This window comes from Phoxinus phoxinus (assembly GCF_949152265.1).
Source record: "Phoxinus phoxinus genome assembly, chromosome: 18".
NCBI lineage: Eukaryota > Metazoa > Chordata > Actinopteri > Cypriniformes > Leuciscidae > Phoxinus > Phoxinus phoxinus.
The window spans coordinates 4,216,694-4,238,071 of record NC_136893.1 but is presented as its reverse complement, the minus strand read 5'-3'; the positions used below and the strand labels follow the sequence as shown (position 1 = coordinate 4,238,071).

At 36.4% G+C, this 21,378-nt stretch overlaps 2 protein-coding genes across 3 annotated transcripts in view; one reads left to right on the top strand and one right to left on the bottom strand.

Annotated features, from left to right (window-relative positions):
* The window catches only part of gmeb2 (glucocorticoid modulatory element binding protein 2), a 15,906-nt gene extending 301 nt beyond the window's left edge, over positions 1-15,605 (top strand). The window contains exons 2-10 of the mRNA XM_079589329.1: positions 222-390; positions 471-550; positions 2,139-2,263; positions 3,462-3,565; positions 9,786-9,943; positions 11,304-11,372; positions 11,452-11,589; positions 13,754-13,876; positions 14,576-15,605. Of these exons, the coding sequence (XP_079445455.1) occupies positions 257-390; positions 471-550; positions 2,139-2,263; positions 3,462-3,565; positions 9,786-9,943; positions 11,304-11,372; positions 11,452-11,589; positions 13,754-13,876; positions 14,576-15,147 (1,503 nt within the window). The 5' untranslated portion in view covers positions 222-256 and the 3' untranslated portion in view covers positions 15,148-15,605. The remainder of the gene's footprint in view (positions 1-221; positions 391-470; positions 551-2,138; positions 2,264-3,461; positions 3,566-9,785; positions 9,944-11,303; positions 11,373-11,451; positions 11,590-13,753; positions 13,877-14,575) is intronic.
* A 709-nt stretch (positions 15,606-16,314) lies between these two features.
* pdyn (prodynorphin) lies at positions 16,315-18,888 on the bottom strand. Of its 2 annotated transcripts, none has more exons than XM_079588988.1 (3): positions 18,630-18,888; positions 18,287-18,424; positions 16,315-17,230 (listed from the first exon to the last, which is right to left on the bottom strand). In XM_079588988.1, exons 2-3 carry the CDS (start codon positions 18,410-18,412, stop codon positions 16,598-16,600), a joined length of 759 nt encoding a protein of 252 aa, XP_079445114.1. In that variant the 5' UTR covers positions 18,413-18,424; positions 18,630-18,888; the 3' UTR covers positions 16,315-16,597. The 2 variants fall into 2 exon arrangements, with proteins under 2 accessions (XP_079445114.1, XP_079445115.1); XM_079588989.1 differs by having other exon boundaries at positions 16,357-17,230; positions 18,643-18,888.
* Between the last annotated feature and the right edge of the window lie 2,490 nt (positions 18,889-21,378).

Here is a 21,378-nt window from a genome sequence, read left to right as displayed (position 1 = left end):
CTAACAAACTATACCATGTTATTAACATTCACCATGGTGATTTTACAACTCATTTGAATACAAAGGTATAGTAATCTAGTACTCAAGAAAGATCACTACATTACTAAGTTATACCTTTGTATTCTGAGTTGTTATACGCTATATATGAAAGTACTATGGTTAAACCATTATTTCTTCACAATACTAATTAAAAAGGCCATTTTCCTTCCCACACCCATCAGATGCTGATTGACAGCTGTCAGATGCTGATGACCTCATGGCCTCGTCCTCTGAGGTGAACGTCCACATGGAGGAGGTGGTGGTGGTTACGACCCCTGACACCGCGGGTCAGACGTCATCCGGCGATGAGGAGAAGAATATACTGGTGGCTTCTGACCTGGAACAGTCTGAGTGAGCATTGCGTTCTGTTGTGACTCCCATCATGCACCTCTTTCAGACTCTCACAGTAGCTTTTGTCTTTTCCTGCACAGGGAAAACATTATGGAGCAATCCATGGAGTCCGAGGCCGAGTCCAGCACCACTCTCTCTCTGCCCAAAGACACTGTGCTGGGTATGACATTAGTTTTTTCTAATAAATATAGTTTTTATTAAAGTGCCCCTATTATTCTGTTTTAAAGGTTCCTAGTTTTCTCCTACAGCACGTTTGCATGTATCAAATGTCAAAAATACTTGAATTGTCTCATAATATACATTGCACATCGCCTCATTTGTTTCTCAAAGACTCTGAAACGGTTTGTTCGAAGAGTTAGTCTCTTTAAACTCCGCCTTTCCGCGAGACTACTCTGCTCTGATTGGTCAGATGGCTCAGTCTGTTGTGATTGGTCTACTCTGCTCTGATTGGTCAGATGGCCCAGTCTGTTGTGATTGGTCTACTTTGCTCTGATTGGTCAGATGACTCAGTCTGTTGTGATTGGTCTACTCTGCTCTGATTGGTCAGATGGCTCAGTCTGTTGTGATTGGTCTACTCTGCTCTGATTGGTCAGATGACCCAGTCTGTTGTGATTGGTCTACTCTGCTCTGATTGGTCAGATGACCCAGTCTGTTGTGATTGGTCAGATGACTCAGTCTGTTGTGATTGGTCTACTCTGCTCTGATTGGTCAGACGGCTCAGTCTGTTGTGATTGGTCTACTCTGCTCTGATTGGTCAGATGATCCAGTCTGTTGTGATTGGTCTACTCTGCTCTGATTGGTCAGATGACCCAGTCTGTTGTGATTGGTCTACTCTGCTCTGATTGGTCAGATGACCCTCTGATTGGTCAGATGACCCAGTCTGTTGTGATTGGTCTACTCTGCTCTGGTCTACTCTGCTCTGATTGGTCAGATGACCCTCTGATTGGTCAGATGACCCAGTCTGTTGTGATTGGTCTACTCTGCTCTGGTCTACTCTGCTCTGATTGGTCAGATGGCTCAGTCTGTTGTGATTGGTCAGATGGCTCAGTCTGTTGTGATTGGTCGATTGCTTACAGCGCATGTCGGAAACCAAACGGCCATTACCTGAATATGAGCTCTTCCTCAGCAGTGATACGAACAGTGAAGATGGCGTCGGTTTTACTGTATCAATTCGAGTGCGAATCCTTTTAAATTGCAGCAAAGTGGATTTGCTTCTCGACATGTCGACACACGAACCACACTCTTCCAGTCTCCGCTACAACTACAGTGTTTGAGGGGCAAAGTAGACATTGTTCACCGGCAGCCAATGAAGACCATATGTTGGCATTATGGAAATGTGTTACAGTGTTACGTAGGTTTGTAACAGGAAGTGAGACTGGAATTACTGACGACTCGTTTCAGAATCGATTCTTTGTTTTCGTTGAATCGATGTTTGTTTTGTTGAATCGATGTTTTACATTCACAAACAGTTATATTCACACAAAATCTAAAAAAAACATAATAGGGGCACTTTAAGTTTTAGTTTTAACTTAAAACAAAAATGAGAAATGTTGCCTAGCTGCAACTAGCTGAAAACAAAAAACGTTTTATTTTATGTCAGTTCATGTTCACTTTATTTCAAGTAATACATTTTTTTTTTAATGGTTTTAGTTTTAGTTAACAATAATATAACCTTGCATAATATACCATAATTACGGTTTTATTTTATTTGGTGTAACAATAGACATGCCATGTTCATATTTACACAGTGAAAATATCTGACGACACAGATGTGGAGGGAGATATCCTCTACCCAATCACCTGTGGGGACAGCAAAGCCAACCTCGTGTGGAAGAAGTTTGTGTGTCCCGGGATCAACATCAAATGTGTGCAGGTAAATACATGAGGCAGTCTGTTTATAAACACTTCAAACTTACGAGTCTCATGATCTTTTTCATTTAAAGGCTTATGCTGAACTAGCGATGTCTGTCGATTCAGATAATTAAACACAATAAGTCATATAATTATATATATATATATATATGTATTATCAAAAATATATATATATTTCTGTTTTTAGCTAATCCATTAATTTCCTTCAGAAATGAAAAAAAAATTGAAAATAATGCTTTATTATGTTTCAATTATTACTATGCAGTGCTAGTCAGGGCTATCATAGTTAATTAAAACCAATACCATAAAAAAAAAATATTTACTTTGAAATCAAATAAAATATACAACAACTTATTTTATTGCAGATTTTTTGGCTAGTTGCCAATGCTAGATTTCTTATTTTCATTTCGCTTATCTTTATATACTAAAACAACTAAAACTGAAATAAAAATGACTAGAAACTACATAGACATATTTGAAATAATGATAATAAAAATGTCAGAAACATACAACAAAATTGATAAAACTTTAACTAAAATTAAAATGAAATGGGAAAATATAAAAAATAAAAACTGATTTAAAATATGAATAAAAACTATAGTAAATAACACTGGTGCTAATTACTCATCTCGCATAAAAACAACATATATATTATTCAAACTGCATCAAAACACATGAATATACAATTATTATTTTTTTTACTTTAATTCTAAAAAATTCAATAACACAATTATTAAGGTCAATTATCATCATGATTGCTGATCAACCGTCTCGCATAAGAACAACAGATTTTCTATTTCTCAAACTGCATGAAAATCAGAATGACATATTTTAATAAGATTTAGTTTGCATAATTCCCACACTTTCATTAGTGTTCTTTCCTAGATTTGATGGCTTTCCTATTATTATAAAATGTGGAAAGCAGCATTATTAAAGAAAGAGCAGATGTGAATGATAATGTTTTATGATCATAATTATAGAAACTTCATCTTGCGATAACAAATTAAGAAAATAATCATAAACAATTTCAGAAAAGATCCATAAGCAATGATTGAGATGCTGTTGCATCGTTTTTACTCTAAAAGTGCCGCTTTGAGTAATGGACTGTGCTGACAGGAATATCCTCACCACATAGACCACTTCACAAGAGCTTGATTTGATATATAACTGTCTGTACTGAACGGCTTGCTGTGTTCCAGCTGAACGAGCATCTCATCAGTCCGAAGGAGTTCGTCTATATAGCGGGAAAATCCACGCTGAAGGACTGGAAGAGAGCCATTCGCCTCAATGGGACCATGTTAAGGTTTGTGGCACTGGGCAGAAAAAGAATATCAACTAGAAATACATCCCAGATCTGTCCGGTTTATATTAGTATATGGTGAAATATAAAGCACAAACACTTGTCTCACTAATCTTTTCTTCTATAAGGATGCGTTAAATTAATCAAAAGTGACCGTAAAGACTTTTTACGTTGTTAGTAATAACTAACAAAAAGTGCTCTATTTCAAATAAATGCTGTTCTTTTGAACATTTCTATTCATCTCCACACAATTTTAAACATTGTTAATAATAAGAAATGTTTCTTTAGCAGCAAATCAGCATATGATTTCTGAAGGATCATGTGACACTTTAGACTGGACTAATGATGCTGAAAATTCAGCTTTGATCATAGGAATAAATTACGTTTTTAAATTATATTCGAGTAGAAAACAGTTATTTTTATTGTAATAGTATTTAACAACATTTTACTGTATTTTTGATCAAATAAATGCAGCCTTGATGAGCAGAAGAGACTCCTTTCAAAAACATTATAAAGTCCCCCTGTAGTCAATAATTTCATCCCTTAAAACTCATCTTTGATCCCCAAAATGACATATTTAAACGTTTTTTCCTTGGAAACAATTTCTTTATGCCTTAAATTTCTTGAATGTAACTCGACACCCTTGCCTCATTTAGTATACGTGGTTCTATGAATATGCAAATGAGCCCCGCCTCCACTCACTCGCGGCCGCTCAGAGATCCACTCGTTCACGATCACACGTTGATCTGATTGGTTACAAGGTAGTTTGTGACGTCAGAAACACCAGCGATTTCAAACCGTGTTTTTGAGACTGTCTTTGGTTCACTGCAGTTTTAAGCAGAAAATACTCAGCAATGCTGTCGACTTATGAATTTACACATGGTTTGTCTTAAAGCAGATTATAAAAACACCACATAGACATAAACAACATTAAAAACTTGATTTTCATCACAGGGGGACTTTAAAATAATCTTAAGATCCCAAACTTTTGAGCATGGTGTGTATACCATACATTCAAATCATTCAACTCCTGCAAAAGTGAAATTAATCAAATATGGCTATTTTTGCATTGAGGAATTGTTTACAATAAGATCAGTGTAGATTCTAAAAATCGTGCTTCCCCCATAATTGTTGAATCACGGAAGCTACACCTGATATCTTGCCAAGAGATTTATTATTTGAACATGTGTCATGTGTCAGACAGAGAGAAACACAGGCATATAAGAATAAGGCTACATGAGAGGAGGTCTTCATTCTAGATTTCTCTATTCCCCATTATCTATCTTCTCACCTCATCATGCTAGATGTAAATGGTTTCTGGGTTTCTCCTCCCTTACCCCATAATCTCTATGTTTCCTCCTTCCTCTCACCCCCTCATCATGCCTTAATGCTTCTCTGAGTTGGTACAGTACGATCTAGCTTATATACATCACAGAGAGACTTGCAACTTCCTTGTAAGGTAGAAAAAAACATATTGCTTATGTTTAAAGATGGAATGTCTACCTAATGCACATGGTCAATCCACTATCCACATTAAGAAACTATTTCTTCAGTGTATACATTAGTGGTGTATACAAATGGTACATTTGCATCAGTTGAAACATTCATTTTCTTGCAAAGAACATACAAACTGTACACATTTGAAGTATCATCATTTTAACATCTCCGCTAAGTGAACATTGCATACCTCTAAGCAAAATATAACTTTACCATAACTCTACCAGCTCTCTGCTCAACACACATGCACAAACATAGTCTGACTTCACAAAATACATTATGAAATTATAAAGAAAATTAATAAAGAAAAATAATACTAAAAAATAACATTAAACAGTAAATTTTTCAGTCTTCATTCCCTCCACTGGAACTACGGCCGTCAGTTCCACACCTTCATTCCCAGGTGGCCAACCTATTGAAGTGATAGTGAGGAGGAGAAATAACAGACCAAGACATAGACATAAAAGGACAGAAGAATGGAAACAGAAAAGAAAACAAATAACAAAGAACCCCAACCCATGTTATGTTCCCACATACTATGTGTCATTTAACGTCTATGTGTAAGCATTTAAAATGTACCCCAATCATCTAAGAAAAGAAAAAACTAATAAGTCTTCTGCCGGTGCCTTGACTCGTTAAGTACTCCTCAAGTTCCCGGCCAAAACAACAACCAAAATAAAACCATGTTAAAGGATCCTATCCCTTAGGGTTGTAAATCAGTAAGCGGGTGTTCATTGTTTGTGAGGTTGTGTTTTGTAAGTAATGTAGCATATGTAAAATCTCCTATTTCACTCCTTATGTCCCATTCTCGGTTTTATCCATTTGTTCATCAAAGGAACATTTCTAAAGTTATCTTTAATTTAAATAATGAATTTATTTATCCCCTGTTATCCAGACCTCTCTTGAGTTAGCAAAAACAATCTTCATCCTTAACAACACCATGTCTTATAATTGTCCAAATGCCATGTCTAATGATCTGCAAAAGTGAAAACTATGGTAGACATAATAATTCACAGATGATTCAGGATCTAATACTTTAGATGTTGTCCATTAGGCAACTAACATTATATTTCTAAAATAAATGAACAATGTTTGTTTTAGTCTCCACAGAATTAAAGACAATCACCCTCATGGTCTCAGCTAGTTCTTGAAAACTCTTTCCCATCAGCTCTTTTATAAATAATCTCCTTGACACTTGTCACATCCAAGGAATGCGGTTTCTGGTGATCAGGCATTGGAGAGCTCACATTTTTGGGCAGACTGCTGTAACCCTCAATGATGCTGTTGGCCTAACAAACATCTGCTCAACCATACCCATCTCACATAAACACCTCCCTTCAGGGTTGGTGCCCAGTGGCGGTGACACCCTGCCTAGGAAGTCCTCCGTTGGCCATTAGAGAATCTTGCCCGTCTTTGAGAAATCACCTCATGCTCACTGTAACCGCTCTTTCCCATTAGGAAATTTTAACAGGTATGTTCTGGAGCTCAGGAAAGTTTATTCAAGACCCATCAGAGCCATTTGGAATGCCTAATAGTGTAAACATATGGAGACAAATTAATGACAGTATTTAATCACCAAAATCCATTCGACATCTTCAAACATCAATATATCAATGCTGAGTTTATACTCAGTGAATCTAGTTATTACAACCGTCCATTAAGTGTAATGTTCTGTTACATCAATAACCGGTACCATCCGTCCTGTACATGGTGAAGACAAAGATGAGACAAAGAAGTTACTGGTCATGGGATAAACAAATAAAAACTCTCACCTCTATCATTCAAGGTAGATTATCATTCTTAAAACATTTAACTCCCAATTAAATGTATCATTTCTTTTAAAATCTCTGTCTATAATTTCCAACTGAGACACTGTGCTGTACTTTGAATAGCTTGTTACTTATGCCACAGGCTCAAATATCAGAATCTAACTGACTTTGAATGAGAGAAAGACTCTGAGAGAAAGACTCTGAGAGAAAGACTCTGAGAGTAATTCTGCATTTTCATAACTTTTATAATTTCATTCTATTCACTTTTTACTCTGACTTAGTCAGGAATTACATGTTTTTCCAAATAAACATCTCTGTTAAATTTTTGCCTTATATATTTTCCAACTCACATTCTTTTGGAGTTATTATCTATAATTTTCATCAACTTCTACTTGTCAATTAACTATACAACTATTATCATAGATCTTTCCTCAAAGTAAATCCTTAACTTCAATCTTATGATCTTATTTTTTATCTCTTGTTCTTTTCAGACAAAAACTAAAATTTTGTAACGTTAAACAATTATTTACTTTTAAACCCACATTAACACCAGAAATTTCTGTTCAAAAGCTTAGCTTGTTTCTGTTCTTCTCTCAAATACCCCGAAGATAATGTTTTGCTATACAATTACTTTCGGTCATTTTACCACTCTCTGTGTTTACTAGAGAAGCAACAGGCTTTCTATTTATATCTCTGTGTGTCTGTGTATAAAGCAGGGTATAGATTCCAAAGGAAGGGGCTGCTACTCCCTTCTCACTCAGTTATCTTTCTCCTCCTTTTCAGTTTAACTCAAATCAGTTTCTTTTTTTTTCTTTCTTTTTTATTTTTTTATCTCAGATTAATTTCTTTGAATTTTCTTTTTCTTTAAGTTTAACTCAGATCAGTAACCTCAAATATTTGAACAGCTTTACGGTCAAAATAAGAATGCCCGCGATCCTAGCTAGTTACAAAGGGCTCCTTTAATACTTGTATTACTTCAGCGTGTTACAATGTTTTAGATATTAATCTGCCATCGTTTTTACAGTATCGCCACACTTAACCGCTTCTGTCAATCAAGTATCGCTTGTCACACTTTCCTCGTCTCCTTCTGAGATCGAATCTTCAAGTGTGTTGGATATGTTTTAGGGATCTGCCATCGTTTTAAACAGTCCCGCCACAGCCCAACCACGTGAACAGTCGTAATCAAGCAACTTTTCTAGCTTAACCGTCTTATAGCTAATTCTCCCAAATGACTAAATGGCCTTTTTTCTAAAAAAGATCCATCTCCATCCCAGCATATCAAATAGTTCTAGAGGTTTACTTTTCAGAGAAACTTTAATAAGTCAAATTAAATTGAATTACTTAATTTAATTCCATTTTTTCTTAATTTTAATTGTTTTAATTTATGTCTGACACATATATTATTTGGCAATACATCTGGTACTTTAAATAACACAGTTCTTTTAAGCAGTCTCAGTCAATGTCTCAAATCATCAGGCAGACTTAAACTTTTTTAGAATAGAAAAAGTCTTACCTGGAATGACTGAGACAAATGCCTGAAGATGCGATCCTGTTCGTTCGTGACGCCAACTGTAGATTCTAAAAATCGTGCTTCCCCCATAATTGTTGAATCACGGAAGCTACACCTGATATCTTGCCAAGAGATTTATTATTTGAACATGTGTCATGTGTCAGACAGAGAGAAACACAGGCATATAAGAATAAGGCTACATGAGAGGAGGTCTTCATTCTAGATTTCTCTATTCCCCATTATCTATCTTCTCACCTCATCATGCTAGATGTAAATGGTTTCTGGGTTTCTCCTCCCTTACCCCATAATCTCTATGTTTCCTCCTTCCTCTCACCCCCTCATCATGCCTTAATGCTTCTCTGAGTTGGTACAGTACGATCTAGCTTATATACATCACAGAGAGACTTGCAACTTCCTTGTAAGGTAGAAAAAAACATATTGCTTATGTTTAAAGATGGAATGTCTACCTAATGCACATGGTCAATCCACTATCCACATTAAGAAACTATTTCTTCAGTGTATACATTAGTGGTGTATACAAATGGTACATTTGCATCAGTTGAAACATTCATTTTCTTGCAAAGAACATACAAACTGTACACATTTGAAGTATCATCATTTTAACATCTCCGCTAAGTGAACATTGCATACCTCTAAGCAAAATATAACTTTACCATAACTCTACCAGCTCTCTGCTCAACACACATGCACAAACATAGTCTGACTTCACAAAATACATTATGAAATTATAAAGAAAATTAATAAAGAAAAATAATACTAAAAAATAACATTAAACAGTAAATTTTTCAGTCTTCAATCAGGTACGCATATTAAAGCAGTAAATGGTGACATTGTGTTATATGTTGACTTTAAGTTCCAGTCTTCCTTACAGTGCTTAGCATAAGTGAACACACCCATGCTAAAGTTGACTAAAAAGAGGAATAAAAAATCATCAATGCCTTAATTAAAACAAAAAGGAAAGGAAAAATAGGAAAACTCCAACCTTTAAGGACAGAGATTGGCATGGGGAACTCTCCATAAGATCATCTCTCAATGCAAATCAAACCAGCTATTAGGCTAACTTAAATAAAACCATGCTAATCTCTATGGTGAAGGGTGTGTGATGATGTTGGGGCCGAGGGAACTTTATCAGGATCATAGTATCCCGGATCCATCAAATAACTGGCCTTTAAAAATATAAATCTGCCTGCCTCTATGGGACTTTAACACAGGGGTGTCCAGACTTATGCACCCTGTATTTTAAGGAAGAACATTTATTTATTTACCATACATTATTCATTCACAAAGAAAAAAGTTTTTCCTCATGAGAAAATCCCTCATTTTTTTAATAAGATGATTTTGTATTCCTCTTTTTAGTCATGTTCACTGTATATTGTTGAAGATGAAGGAACTCTTGTTCAGCTGTAGCTCCTGGTTGTTCTTACAGAAAGATCATGGATTCAGGAGAGCTGGACTTTTATCAGCACTCCAGACTGTGTTCAAACACCTGCCGCAGTACCAAGATTGACCTGGTGGGGTCCCGAGTGTCTCTCAGCAGCCAGCAGTCGACAGAAACGGCTCCGGCCACCCCCGCCTCAGTGGACGGTACCAACACAGTCCATTTCAATACTTAATGCGTAGACTTTCACATATGTTTACACTTCAGAATGATTGTTTGAGCAGGGATAATGTTTAACAAGTTAATTTGGTATGATTAATTCTAGAAAAAAATTACACTTTAAAATGATTAATGCTGTTAACGCACCAGCTCAGACCTGTACTTCATCATACATTGCATGCAGTTTAGTTACGAATAGAGATGCACCATTTTGGCTGATACCGATACCGATAATTCTTTATATTTGAAAGCCGATAACCGATATATTGGCCGATAAATCTAAATCCAAATTTGTATATAATTTTTTAGAGCCTGATTACAAAACTAAAAGTCTCACCATTAAAATCCATGTCGCAAGCACACAATTATGATGTTCTCAATATAGTTTTATGTCGCCTATATGACAGACTTGTGCCACATGTGTTGCACTTTACTGTATTTTCCTTTTTTGAAGTGATTCCAATCATATTTCAAGCAATTCAAAACCATCATGGCGAATCTGTCGCATCTGAAGCGTCTCAGCTGAAGGACATAATCCATTATTTATCCGCTTTAATATATCGGCCAAATTTTATTATCAGACCAATACTGATAATAACATTAAAAATGAACATATATCGGCCGATACCAATATGGTAATATTGTGTTACGTATTAGACACAATATTGTCTGTTTTTGCTCAATTTCAGCAATGAAAATAGTTCCAATGAAAGCCAGAGCAGAAGTGTTGTGCTTCTCCGTGCAACACAGCGGTGTTTCATTACTGAATGAATCTGTGTTTTTAATGAAACGAGTGAGCCAATGATTCAGTGACTCATTCATAGATGTTCACTTGCTTTGTTCCTGAACGAATCAGCCGTTAGAATGAATCGGTTGAGTGAACGACTCAATGACTCACTCATTAAGACAGTGATTTGTCACCACCTACTGGCGTTTTTTTTTGTTTAATATTTAGAGTATCATTTCATTTTTCATTCATATTCATGCCGCCTCTGAGCTACATTAAACAGTCTGTATAAATATACATAAATGACACTTCAAATGCTGCTTCTGAAAAAAAAAAAAAAAGAATTTTATGGTCACATTGTAGCCTTAAAAGTTTATATCTAATAAATGATTTGCTAAATCAAAATATTTATTTCTAACACTACTTTTTGTAATGTCTATTCAAATTTATTTCTCATCAAACACACTGACTTTAAAAGATCTTTTGGGGAAATTTTTCACAAAAATTGAGGTGCAATTAATTTGTGATTGATTGAAATAATTCATTGGCATATCATCATGTGATTAATTCGATTAATAATGTTAATTGCTTGACAGTCCTAATTCATATTGCTTTTTCAGTGAATGGATGTTCAGCTTCGTTTTCCACAGATGGTGACGACAGCACTGAATGGGTCACGGCTATAGGAGGTGAGAGTGTCTGACATTTGAAGCGATCTGTGTAGTTAATCGGTTTAACTCTCTCACCCGCCGCTCTTCTCCATGTCAGAGGACACCATGACCTTCTGGAGAGGACTGAGGGATGCTGGGCTGTTGGAGGAAGTCATGGAGGACCTGGAGAGACAGATCCAGGAGATTCTCAAGGGCCTCGAGGAGCGAATCCAAGACCCGCCACTGCAGGTCAAAGGTCAGAGTTACGCCACTAAACCTGTTCATACCTGTACACCACTGGGCAAACGTCTGGACACACTAAACTGAATGTTTTTCATGATCTTATAACACTTTTATTATACATACACACACACACACACACACACACACACACATATATATATATATAAATACACATACATACATACATATAATAAATTAATTAATTAATTACAATATTAATATGAAATAATGTCACATTAATAATTATATGATGTTAAAATTGTATAATAATTAAATAATATCTATATAATAAGTATTATTAGTATAATCAAATAATAATATTTGAATATAACATTTATTCTCAATATTTCAGAAGATCATCACATTATATTCTTGTTGTTTAATGTTCAGTTTGTGGTAAATGAATTTGTATCATTGAAATGCCATTTTAGATTCGATTTTATTTGTATTATTAATTTCTGTATTATTATTATTAATTCTAGTTTAATATTTAGCCATTTTTTAACGTTTTTGTCATTTTTAATATTTTTTTATGTCTAAATAGCTAAATAGTGTATTATTTAAAATGAGAAACTAGCTGAAATAAGAAATAAGTGTAATATAAATATAAATGTTTATATAAGTTATAATATAAATGCTTTATGGTTAATGATAACCATGCTATATATATATAGTTATTTTCGTTAACTTTAAAAAATAAATGTTAGTAATGTTTTATATCATTGTATATTTATATTCATATAGATTGTGTAGAATAATATATATTATATTCTTGTTGTTTAATGTTCAGTTTGTAGTAGGTAAAAGAACAGATTATATATATGAATATATATTTTAATATAATGCTTTAACTGAAGCAAGACAGTTATGTAAATATATTCCATGTCTGTTTTTTGTGTGATTCAGTATTCTGCAAATGGACACAAATGTTCTATTAAAGGGCACCTATTATGACATTTAAAATGTTCCTAATGTTGTTTAGGGAGTCCCCAACAACAGTTTTACATGCATGCAATGACAAAAAACACTTTTGTTTTCGTATAATATGCATTTATTTTTACCTGATTTGCTCACCGACTCCCAAATGATTCGTTCAACGACTCGTTTTTCAAACCACGCCTTTGCGCGACGCTAATCTGCGTTGATTGGTCAGATGACCCAGCAGTGTTTACAGAGATAATACTTATTTTTAACACGGAGTACAATGATGCTTTTATCAATTAAATTGTATTATAATAATGATTATAGTCCACTGCTTTATAGTTTGTAGTAAAAATCGAAAAATAAGATAAAGAATTTTATGTTATGTTAGCGAGCATAGCCCAGAGTTCATATTGTAAAAGCACAATCAGTCTTTGTTTGCATTAGCCCGATGCATAAACATAACGTTTTTACAAAAAAAAATGCAGTTACGTTACTACGAGGTATTAATCTATTCTTTAAGACAACTCCGAAAACAACGACAAACACTTCACATATCTCAATACAATTGTCATTGAAGACCTAGAAGCTAAACGGTGCTTACACAACAAACAAAATAATTAAGCATGCTACATAAAATATAAAAGCAATAATTATTAATAACACTTACAGGTTGTGATACGGAGGAGGAAGCTGATGCAAATACACTTGGAACTGAACCTTCCTTCAATATCAGCCGGCTCGCGAATCCAAGTTTGATTGCATTTAAAAAGCAATCGTCTTCAAAATGACGCGAACAAAGCACAAGGCTCGGACTATACTTCTGTGGTATAGTTGTATATATGAATTGTAGCCACTTAGTCTTCAAATGCTCCTCCTTGGGCAGATGAAAAAAGTTGGCTTTTGAGCCGCACTTCAGATCACAGCGTCTCGTCGCCATGATATTTTCCCTGGCCTTGGAGCGCAATAAGTGGGCGTATCGTATTCAAATAACTTGACAAGTTGACGTCATCTAGTCAGAGAAAAAGCTTCGGTCTTCTTACGATTCATAAAAATGACTCAGAGTCGACTCTCACTTTTGAAAGACAATAACGTTATATACGGTGCACTTTCATATTTCAAACTTTGCAGGATGTTTTTGTTCACTTAGATCTATGTTACACACTACATGAAAGGTACATTTTAAAATTCCATAATAGGTGCCCTTTAAACTTCAGACTGATGCCATATTGTTCATTATATGAATCTGTCACTAGATGCCGCTCTGCTCAACAATATTGTCCAGAACTTCGGGATGTTGGACCTCGTGAAGAAAGTTCTGTCCAGTCACAAAAGCCAGATGGACCGCTGTAGGGAGCAGTACACACGCAGCTTAGTGGGTCAGTACCTGTGTGTGTGTGTGTGTGTGTGTGTACTAGCAGTGTGGTGGCAGCATCAGGTTTTTAAAGAGGAAAAAATTACTAAGCATGAATAATATGATTATCAAATCGCAACGGCTGCAACTTATTTGAATGAATGAATGAAAGTATTTATTTCGAACTATTAAAAGAAGAAAGAAACAAATCAAATATACAAACGAGTAGAAAAAGGAAATGTATAACAAAATTATCCAAACAAAATTTCAACATTATACTCGACCCATTTGAAAAGGGAACTTAAATAAATATAAAATATAAATAAAATAAATAAATACATGCACTGTGTTTTGTGAATCTTCCCAAACTTGTAATGAGAAGCTTCAAGGGCTCCCTGTGGTGTTGTAAAAAATATATAATTGTATTTATTTAAAAGTAAAAAAAAAAAAAAATGAAGACATCCATAAATATTATGATTGTAACTTTACAGTTGTAATGTAAAACAAAATGATTATTATTATATTATTTTCTTAAATGCTTGATTTTAATTTTAATTTTTTACAGTGAATTATTAAATGGCCACACAAAACAACACATTTTGTGTGGAGCCCTATACACAAGGACAGCAAACTTAGATTATTATTTTTTTATCGCAATTTTCATCACAAAAATCCCCAAAGCCAGATTTTAAGAAGTGACTTTTTTAACTCTTTGCATTTCTAGCCCTAGAGCAACAGTGTGACGAGCATCGCAAACGCGCCAAAGAGCTGAAGAGCAAATCCCAGCACCTCAACAACGTCCTGATGACCTTGACCCCCGTGACCTCGCCTCCCACTGCCAAACGCCCCCGTCTGACCCGTGCCGTTTCGGGCCCCGCCACCATGGCCCAGTCCACGCACTTCACCCTGCCCATCACCCAGCTCACCGGCATCCCGCTGTCGGCTCAGACTCAGTCTCCGCTGATCGGCGGATACACGGTGCTGACGTCACCCGGGGGGGCCGAACTGCATCCCGACGGCTCCAATCTGACCGTGCTGAGCGCTGCCGGCGTCTCACAGGGCTCCGCGGGACACACGTTCGTCAAAGTGGTCAGTCCGTTTCAGCTGGTCACGTTGCCCACAATGGGAGGAGGAGCCACGCTGCAGAACCTGGGAGCACCAGTAGGGGGCGCTGCAGGCAACACTGTAGTCGCTGTGCCCGTTAGTACTGTCAGTAGCATAAACTCTGCCGCCGTCGAGACCGTCGGGCCGCAAGCAGACGCGGCGACAGAACAGAGAGATGACCAGAAGGAGTGAAATTTCTCCTTTATTCGCGCGTAACGTCAATGTATCATATCATTTGTATACGGAGGATGAACTTTTTTGCTTTTTAATGAGGTTTGCAACTTTTTTTGCAAAAACAGCCATGGTTTGGTAATGGAAGTCTTTTGTTTGCATTGCATTTTGATTTCATTGTAAACTGATTACAATGTGGTGAAATACAGGATCAACTGTTTAAGGACATTTTAAATGCTAATCCTTAAAATTCTGTGTTTTGACCAGTGTGTATAATTTGTAGTTATAATGTAACGCTCACTTTGATATTTATACTGTGCACATCATTGTTTCCATATTGATGTTTCATATTAGTATTTTTGAGAGTACTTCATTACAATGGTATCTGTACCTGACTCGTCATTGATTATTTAAAATTGATTAACCATCTTGTCTTTCAAAATAAATATACATTGATTGTACAATACAGCAAATTTACCTTATAATCAACAACGTGGTATCAAGGATTGGTGGGGTTGCAGTCTTTTAACCACTTACCATAGTAAAACAACGTGTCAATAATCAGCATAGAGTCATAAGCTCTCTGGTGCTTTTTTGTGTATCACCGAGTGTTTCTTCATCACAGTACTACAGGACTTTTTTCAAGCGTTGTAGTTAACTTGTAATTTTGACCAACAGGTGGTGCTGTTTATCTAAACATTCTGCACGTGAAATTTGACTTTAAAGGGATAGTTCACTCAAAAATTATTATTTTTCTCATTACTTACAACCCTGTATGAGTTTCTTTCTTCTGTTGAACAGAAAAGAAGATATGTTGAAGAATGTTGGTAGCTAAACAGTTGACGGCACCCATTTACTTCCATAGTAGGTAAAAAAAAAAAAAAAAAAAACTGTCCATCAACTGTCTGGTTATCAACATTCTTCAAAATATCTTCTTTTGTGTTCAACAGAAGAAAGAAACTCATAAGTTTTAAACAACATGAGGGTGAGTCAATGACAGAATTTTATTTTATGAGTGAACTATCCCTTTAAGATGGACAATTCCTGAAAGATAGCCTAAGCAATATTTTTTTGGATTAGAATAAAAGGGGTTTAACCTTTGTAAATCGTATAGTAACATAACAATGCAATGTCATGTTTAATTTAGTAGAAATTGTAATGTGCTCAGATTATTTATTTATTTTTATTGGAGGAGAAAAAGTCCCACAAAACATTACCCGAACAATGTTAGCAGGTAATGGTCTTGCCCTTTATTGGTCATCTTAAACAAGCATTATTTGCAGTAGCTATTGATTGCTTACATGGGGTAAAGGTCACTGGAAACAACAAGTGGTCGGTCACTGAAACGTCCTGAGAGCATGATTGACAGGTTGATAGTGGATGATAGCGTCCAGAGGTCAGCAGCCATTTTGGGGGGTGGGCAATGCGTAGGCAAAATGAGTTCTGATTGAGTTATATATGATACAACAGCCTATAAAGCATAGTCCTCGTGCGATGAGGGCTCTTCATCAGAGCGCACGGAGATTTTAAAATGGCGCCGTAAAAAACCGCCATATCGCTTTTGGTTGTCCCATCTCAACTTCGGGCGAATTCTTCGCATAAAACCACCGTATCGCTTCTGTAACACCTGCCGGCTGGTGTTGTCCACCAAGTCGCTTCTTTTAGGACCGAATTTGCGAAGAAACCCACCGTAACGTTTGACTTCATTCAAAGGAACTTCGTTGTCGTAAAGTCCCGTTTCGTTTTCCGCCGTAATATCGTCGCCCTCGTCGTCTTCCGTGAGCGACGGGACGTCTCGCTCGCTCAGTTTCGAGAGGGATTCTCCGTATTTCTTCGCGAACAATCCTTTTAGAATGGCGTTCTCTTTCCAAGGTGAGGCGAAAATTTTATTTTTATTCTTATCGATCCTCTTGATGAATCCCCCGTACCGTTTGACCAGGTTGTACGGCTTATCTTGGAGATCCTCTGCGTTTAGCGCGCTTCGTTCGCCGTCGTCGTCTGGGTCGATGTCCGCTAATTCATCTGAAAGCTCCTGTAACGCTTTCTCACATCTGTCGAGTGTACCAGAAGACGGGACTGCTCCTTCACATTCTAAAGTACAAGTCTGCAAAAAGAAAAGTGGGACAAACTTGACTCTGTGCACTCTTGAAAAATAAAAGTTCCGTTTTAGAACCTAAAGGGTTTTACAATCTGATGCCTAAAGTTCCAAAAAAGAACGTTTCATTTCTTATTTTGACATCACATAATTCAGAAACCAATACGGTCTGTAGTAGAACCATATATTTAACGTGTTTTTTTTATTTCAAAAAGAACCTTACAGAAACAAAACCATATCAGATTAGAAACAATTTGGGTTTGATGCAGAAACTTTTCACGTACAAAGAACATTTAATTTATGTACCATGTTTTTTGGCGGACTGCATTACAATTTGTATAACCACAGTTTTACTACAAATACTATGGTTAGTGTAGCAAACACATTTTTAATTTGTGGTTACCATGGTTTAACTTCAATGACCATGTTTTTTTGGTTTTATTTGAGTAAAAACCATGATTTTCGTATTGGGATTTAGGCTGTATAATTGTTTTAACCGAAACTATATGCATACATTGTGTTAATTGTGCAAACTGTCCTTTCAAAATCTACAATTCTTCGTCGTCAGTACATCAATGAAGAAGGTTTTCCCAAGATCGTTTATGATCTAAACGAGCGCGCGTATTGTCGCGCTCTCCATGGTGCTGAATGCGCGCGCCACAGTGAGAGTTTAATTGCAAAAAAAGACAAAATAATCTACAATGTTCAATTTTGAAATGTTTACATTACAGATAGACATTTCTATTAGTTAATTTACAAATGCTTATTATTTATTTGATTTTGTTTAACACTCATTGCATCTAATTTGTCATTTATTTGACCATTATACTGCCATTTTTGCTTCATTTGCTACTCAACCATAATTTATTTAATGCTACACACTATCTGCACTTCTGATTAGATGCTAACTTTATTTTTCTGTACAGTACAAGTACAGAGCAAATAACGACAAAGTTGAATCCATTTCTATCGGTTTTGCCCTGCTCGTGCATCACATTTATCACAAAATGAAGCGCATGCGAACTATAAGTGGTTCAAAATGAGGAGAACTGAGGGTGATCTTACCAAGCGGTTCGCTGCAGTGTCCAGGTCGGGGATCTGTTGCGCGCATCTCAGGCACTGCGCTGAACAATCTGCCTGACTCAAGGTTGGCAAGCTCAGCATCAACACCAAAACATACCACTCCATCATTTACTGGGATTCCTGTGATGCGAGAGAAGAAAACATAAAACAAGTGACACTATCTTCCTCACAGGATCCACTTTATCTTCTCTTCAGGGAGGTTTTTTTTGAAGAATTCACTGATGTTTGAGGTTATTTAGTCTATGTTGTCTTTTTTTTCTCATATCCAAAACCTTTTTGTATACAGTTATAGGCACGTGTGCCAACACTAAATCTACTCCGTTACCTTGAGTACCTACAGAGCTTCTTGTTGTCCAAGTGTCAGTGCGATCACTTGGTGAAGCTGGTTGAAACTTCTTTGTTCTGTCCTTCAATAGTCACTCTTTATCCATCCACGGCTCTTATTTGGACTCAACCCAGTCTCCATACTTTTATTCACGCAGCCCACACAGCCCACCGAACGAACGTTTATCTGACCAATGGGAACAACGAGCCAGTTGATTGACAGGTCCCACCCACACGGCGATGACGTCACATCACCAATAGCTTGGCTAATAAAAATAATAATGAAATTGCTATGAAGTGCAAAACTGTTATGAATATTTTTTAACATCATATGGATATTCCTAATGTTTTTTAATTATTCACTTCACAGTATTTTAAGGGTAAAATACATAGTCTTTCGTTCACAAGTATAAACACACCCACTTTGAGGAGAAAGATGTGCCACGGGTAACTTGTTGAGTTGTATTAGCTCAAGGCTGCTGGCTTGTGTTCTCTTATCAAAGACTGCAGCTCCTCGTTTCAATGTCCTTGCAAGTCCTTTGCTAAACATTTGTTTAGCCAGAAATCTTTGGCTATATAATATCCGCACGAGATCAAGGCCCAGATATCAGTCTTTGTCCTCCATTAACCTGACATCATTCCTACTAAATGGATGCTGTAAACCACTCTCAGTTTCTGGAACTCCAAAATTCATTTAGTGTGTATTTGTGCGATTCAAGGAAAGACGTACAGCTAGTGCCGTGGAATATGACTGGTTTCTAATGAATCTGCATCGCAATAGTATCAAACTATCTTAAAACACAAACATTTTTGTAACGCTTGTGATATGCAAGTCTAAAATATCTTAATATATAATGGCATGCATTAATGTTTTTGCTGTATCATCCATGTATGCAAAGTAGCCTGCTGTTGAGCTTATGTAGCTCCGCCCCCTTTTTAAGCGCTGCGCTCGTGGTGTTCTGTCTTCCGGTTTGTATTTTCACAGCAAGGAGGTAAGATCTTATGGATTTATGAATGAAGCGCTCGTTTAAAATTCTTCCCTGTCTACTGACATTTGTTATGACATCCGCTTCAAACACTCATGATAACATTCGTTAACTCTACAATAAGTAAATCCACTTCACTAGCTAATTACTCTTTGACAGTGAGGCCATAGAAATATACAGAGCTACGCAAAAACTGAAGTTCAAACACAAAATTCTAAAGATGGCTGCGCTCTTCTTTATCTGGCGCTTAAGGTCTATATCATCTATTTAAAAACAGGTGAAAAAAAAATGCTCTGATTAATTAATTGATGTTTCCCGAAAGAAATACAAATGCTAGCGACTAGCGAGCAATTATGACCTTCAGGGGAATCTGGACGCAATCTGCGGAGGTTCCCGCGCGACCAAAATTACCATATGCTAACGCTATCTATCTTACAGACTTTTTTAAAACAAATGACTAAAACGATTATTTTTGTAATATCAATATCAGCTTTACTGTTGGTTACCTCGTTCCGTTTATGAACGAGCCATCATGAATTCTTGTTAGATATCGTTTGTGGTTGCAAAAGTGTTGTTTGCGAACAAATAAATGATAGTAAAAGTACAATAATTGTTTTAAAGTTTTAGGCTTTGTTTTTTGCACAAAAATTTAGACACTGAGTGCGCCGGAAGGGCTGCCGCTTTTGCATAGTTTGTGTTTGCTGTTTAATGATAAGTTGAAACTTAGCAAACTGCTCCAGTAGTGAGATGAAAAGATCGATCTTGAACATTTCCATCTATAAACTTTAATTAAACAATTAAATAATCAATTAAAAATGAATGTATGGTATCACGCTGTACTCGCATTGGACCAGCGGTTTGGAAAATGGATGGATGGATGATTCAGCTCAGACGAGGGAATTCATTCGGCGCGACTGTCACAGTGCATTATGGGTATTCTCCAGCGCACATCGGCTGTACACTCGCTTTTGCAGTGCATTATGGGATTGAATGAGTGCCCTCGATAACATCCACTATGGTTTTGGAAACCACTACAAATGGCCCTCAAATAGTGTCCTAATTATATACCTGTCGCGGCGCAATTGTCTGTGACTTCTCTTATAAAAAAGCATTTTTTTCAGTGTAAATTCTTAAAGTAGGCTAGATCAATCCAAAACATGTTTAACGCGTCAATTCGTTAAATGATAAGCCGTTTTCTCACAAAAGCAGTTTATTCAGCGTAGTGAAGCCTCCTCCATTGACACGCTCTGGGAGCGTTAGCAGCCGTTACGTTTTTTTGCTAACCTTGCAGGCTTGCTTTCAAGTGGCTTTGATTTTACTTTATTTCATAAAAAGTGTAAACTCTACACACACAAAAAGATGACACGCTTAAGGCTAAAAACAAAAACTAAATGTATGCAATGTGCAAATCTTGCGTTGAAACGTTCAGTTGCCAGCTCAGATCTGTATACCTCTGTAAGAACTAGCGCTATTTGATGTGATGTGTCGTAGTACAGTGAGAGACACTGTTGTCAGTGTCAGTAAATGGCAGTTTCTAAGCAACCTCACCTAACAGTATAATGTGTGTTAGTCTCCTGAGCTCGTTTGGACATGTTGATCTTCCTGCTTGTTGCCAAAGAACCAAAGAAAAAAAAAATTAATTTAGGTTGTCACGGAGGACGCACAGATTGATCTTCTCTCCTCCCAGGAGAAGTTCAGTGACGTGTATGAGCCAAAAGAAATGAAACCATATGTCTTCACAAACACTACACATGAGGTTTTAAT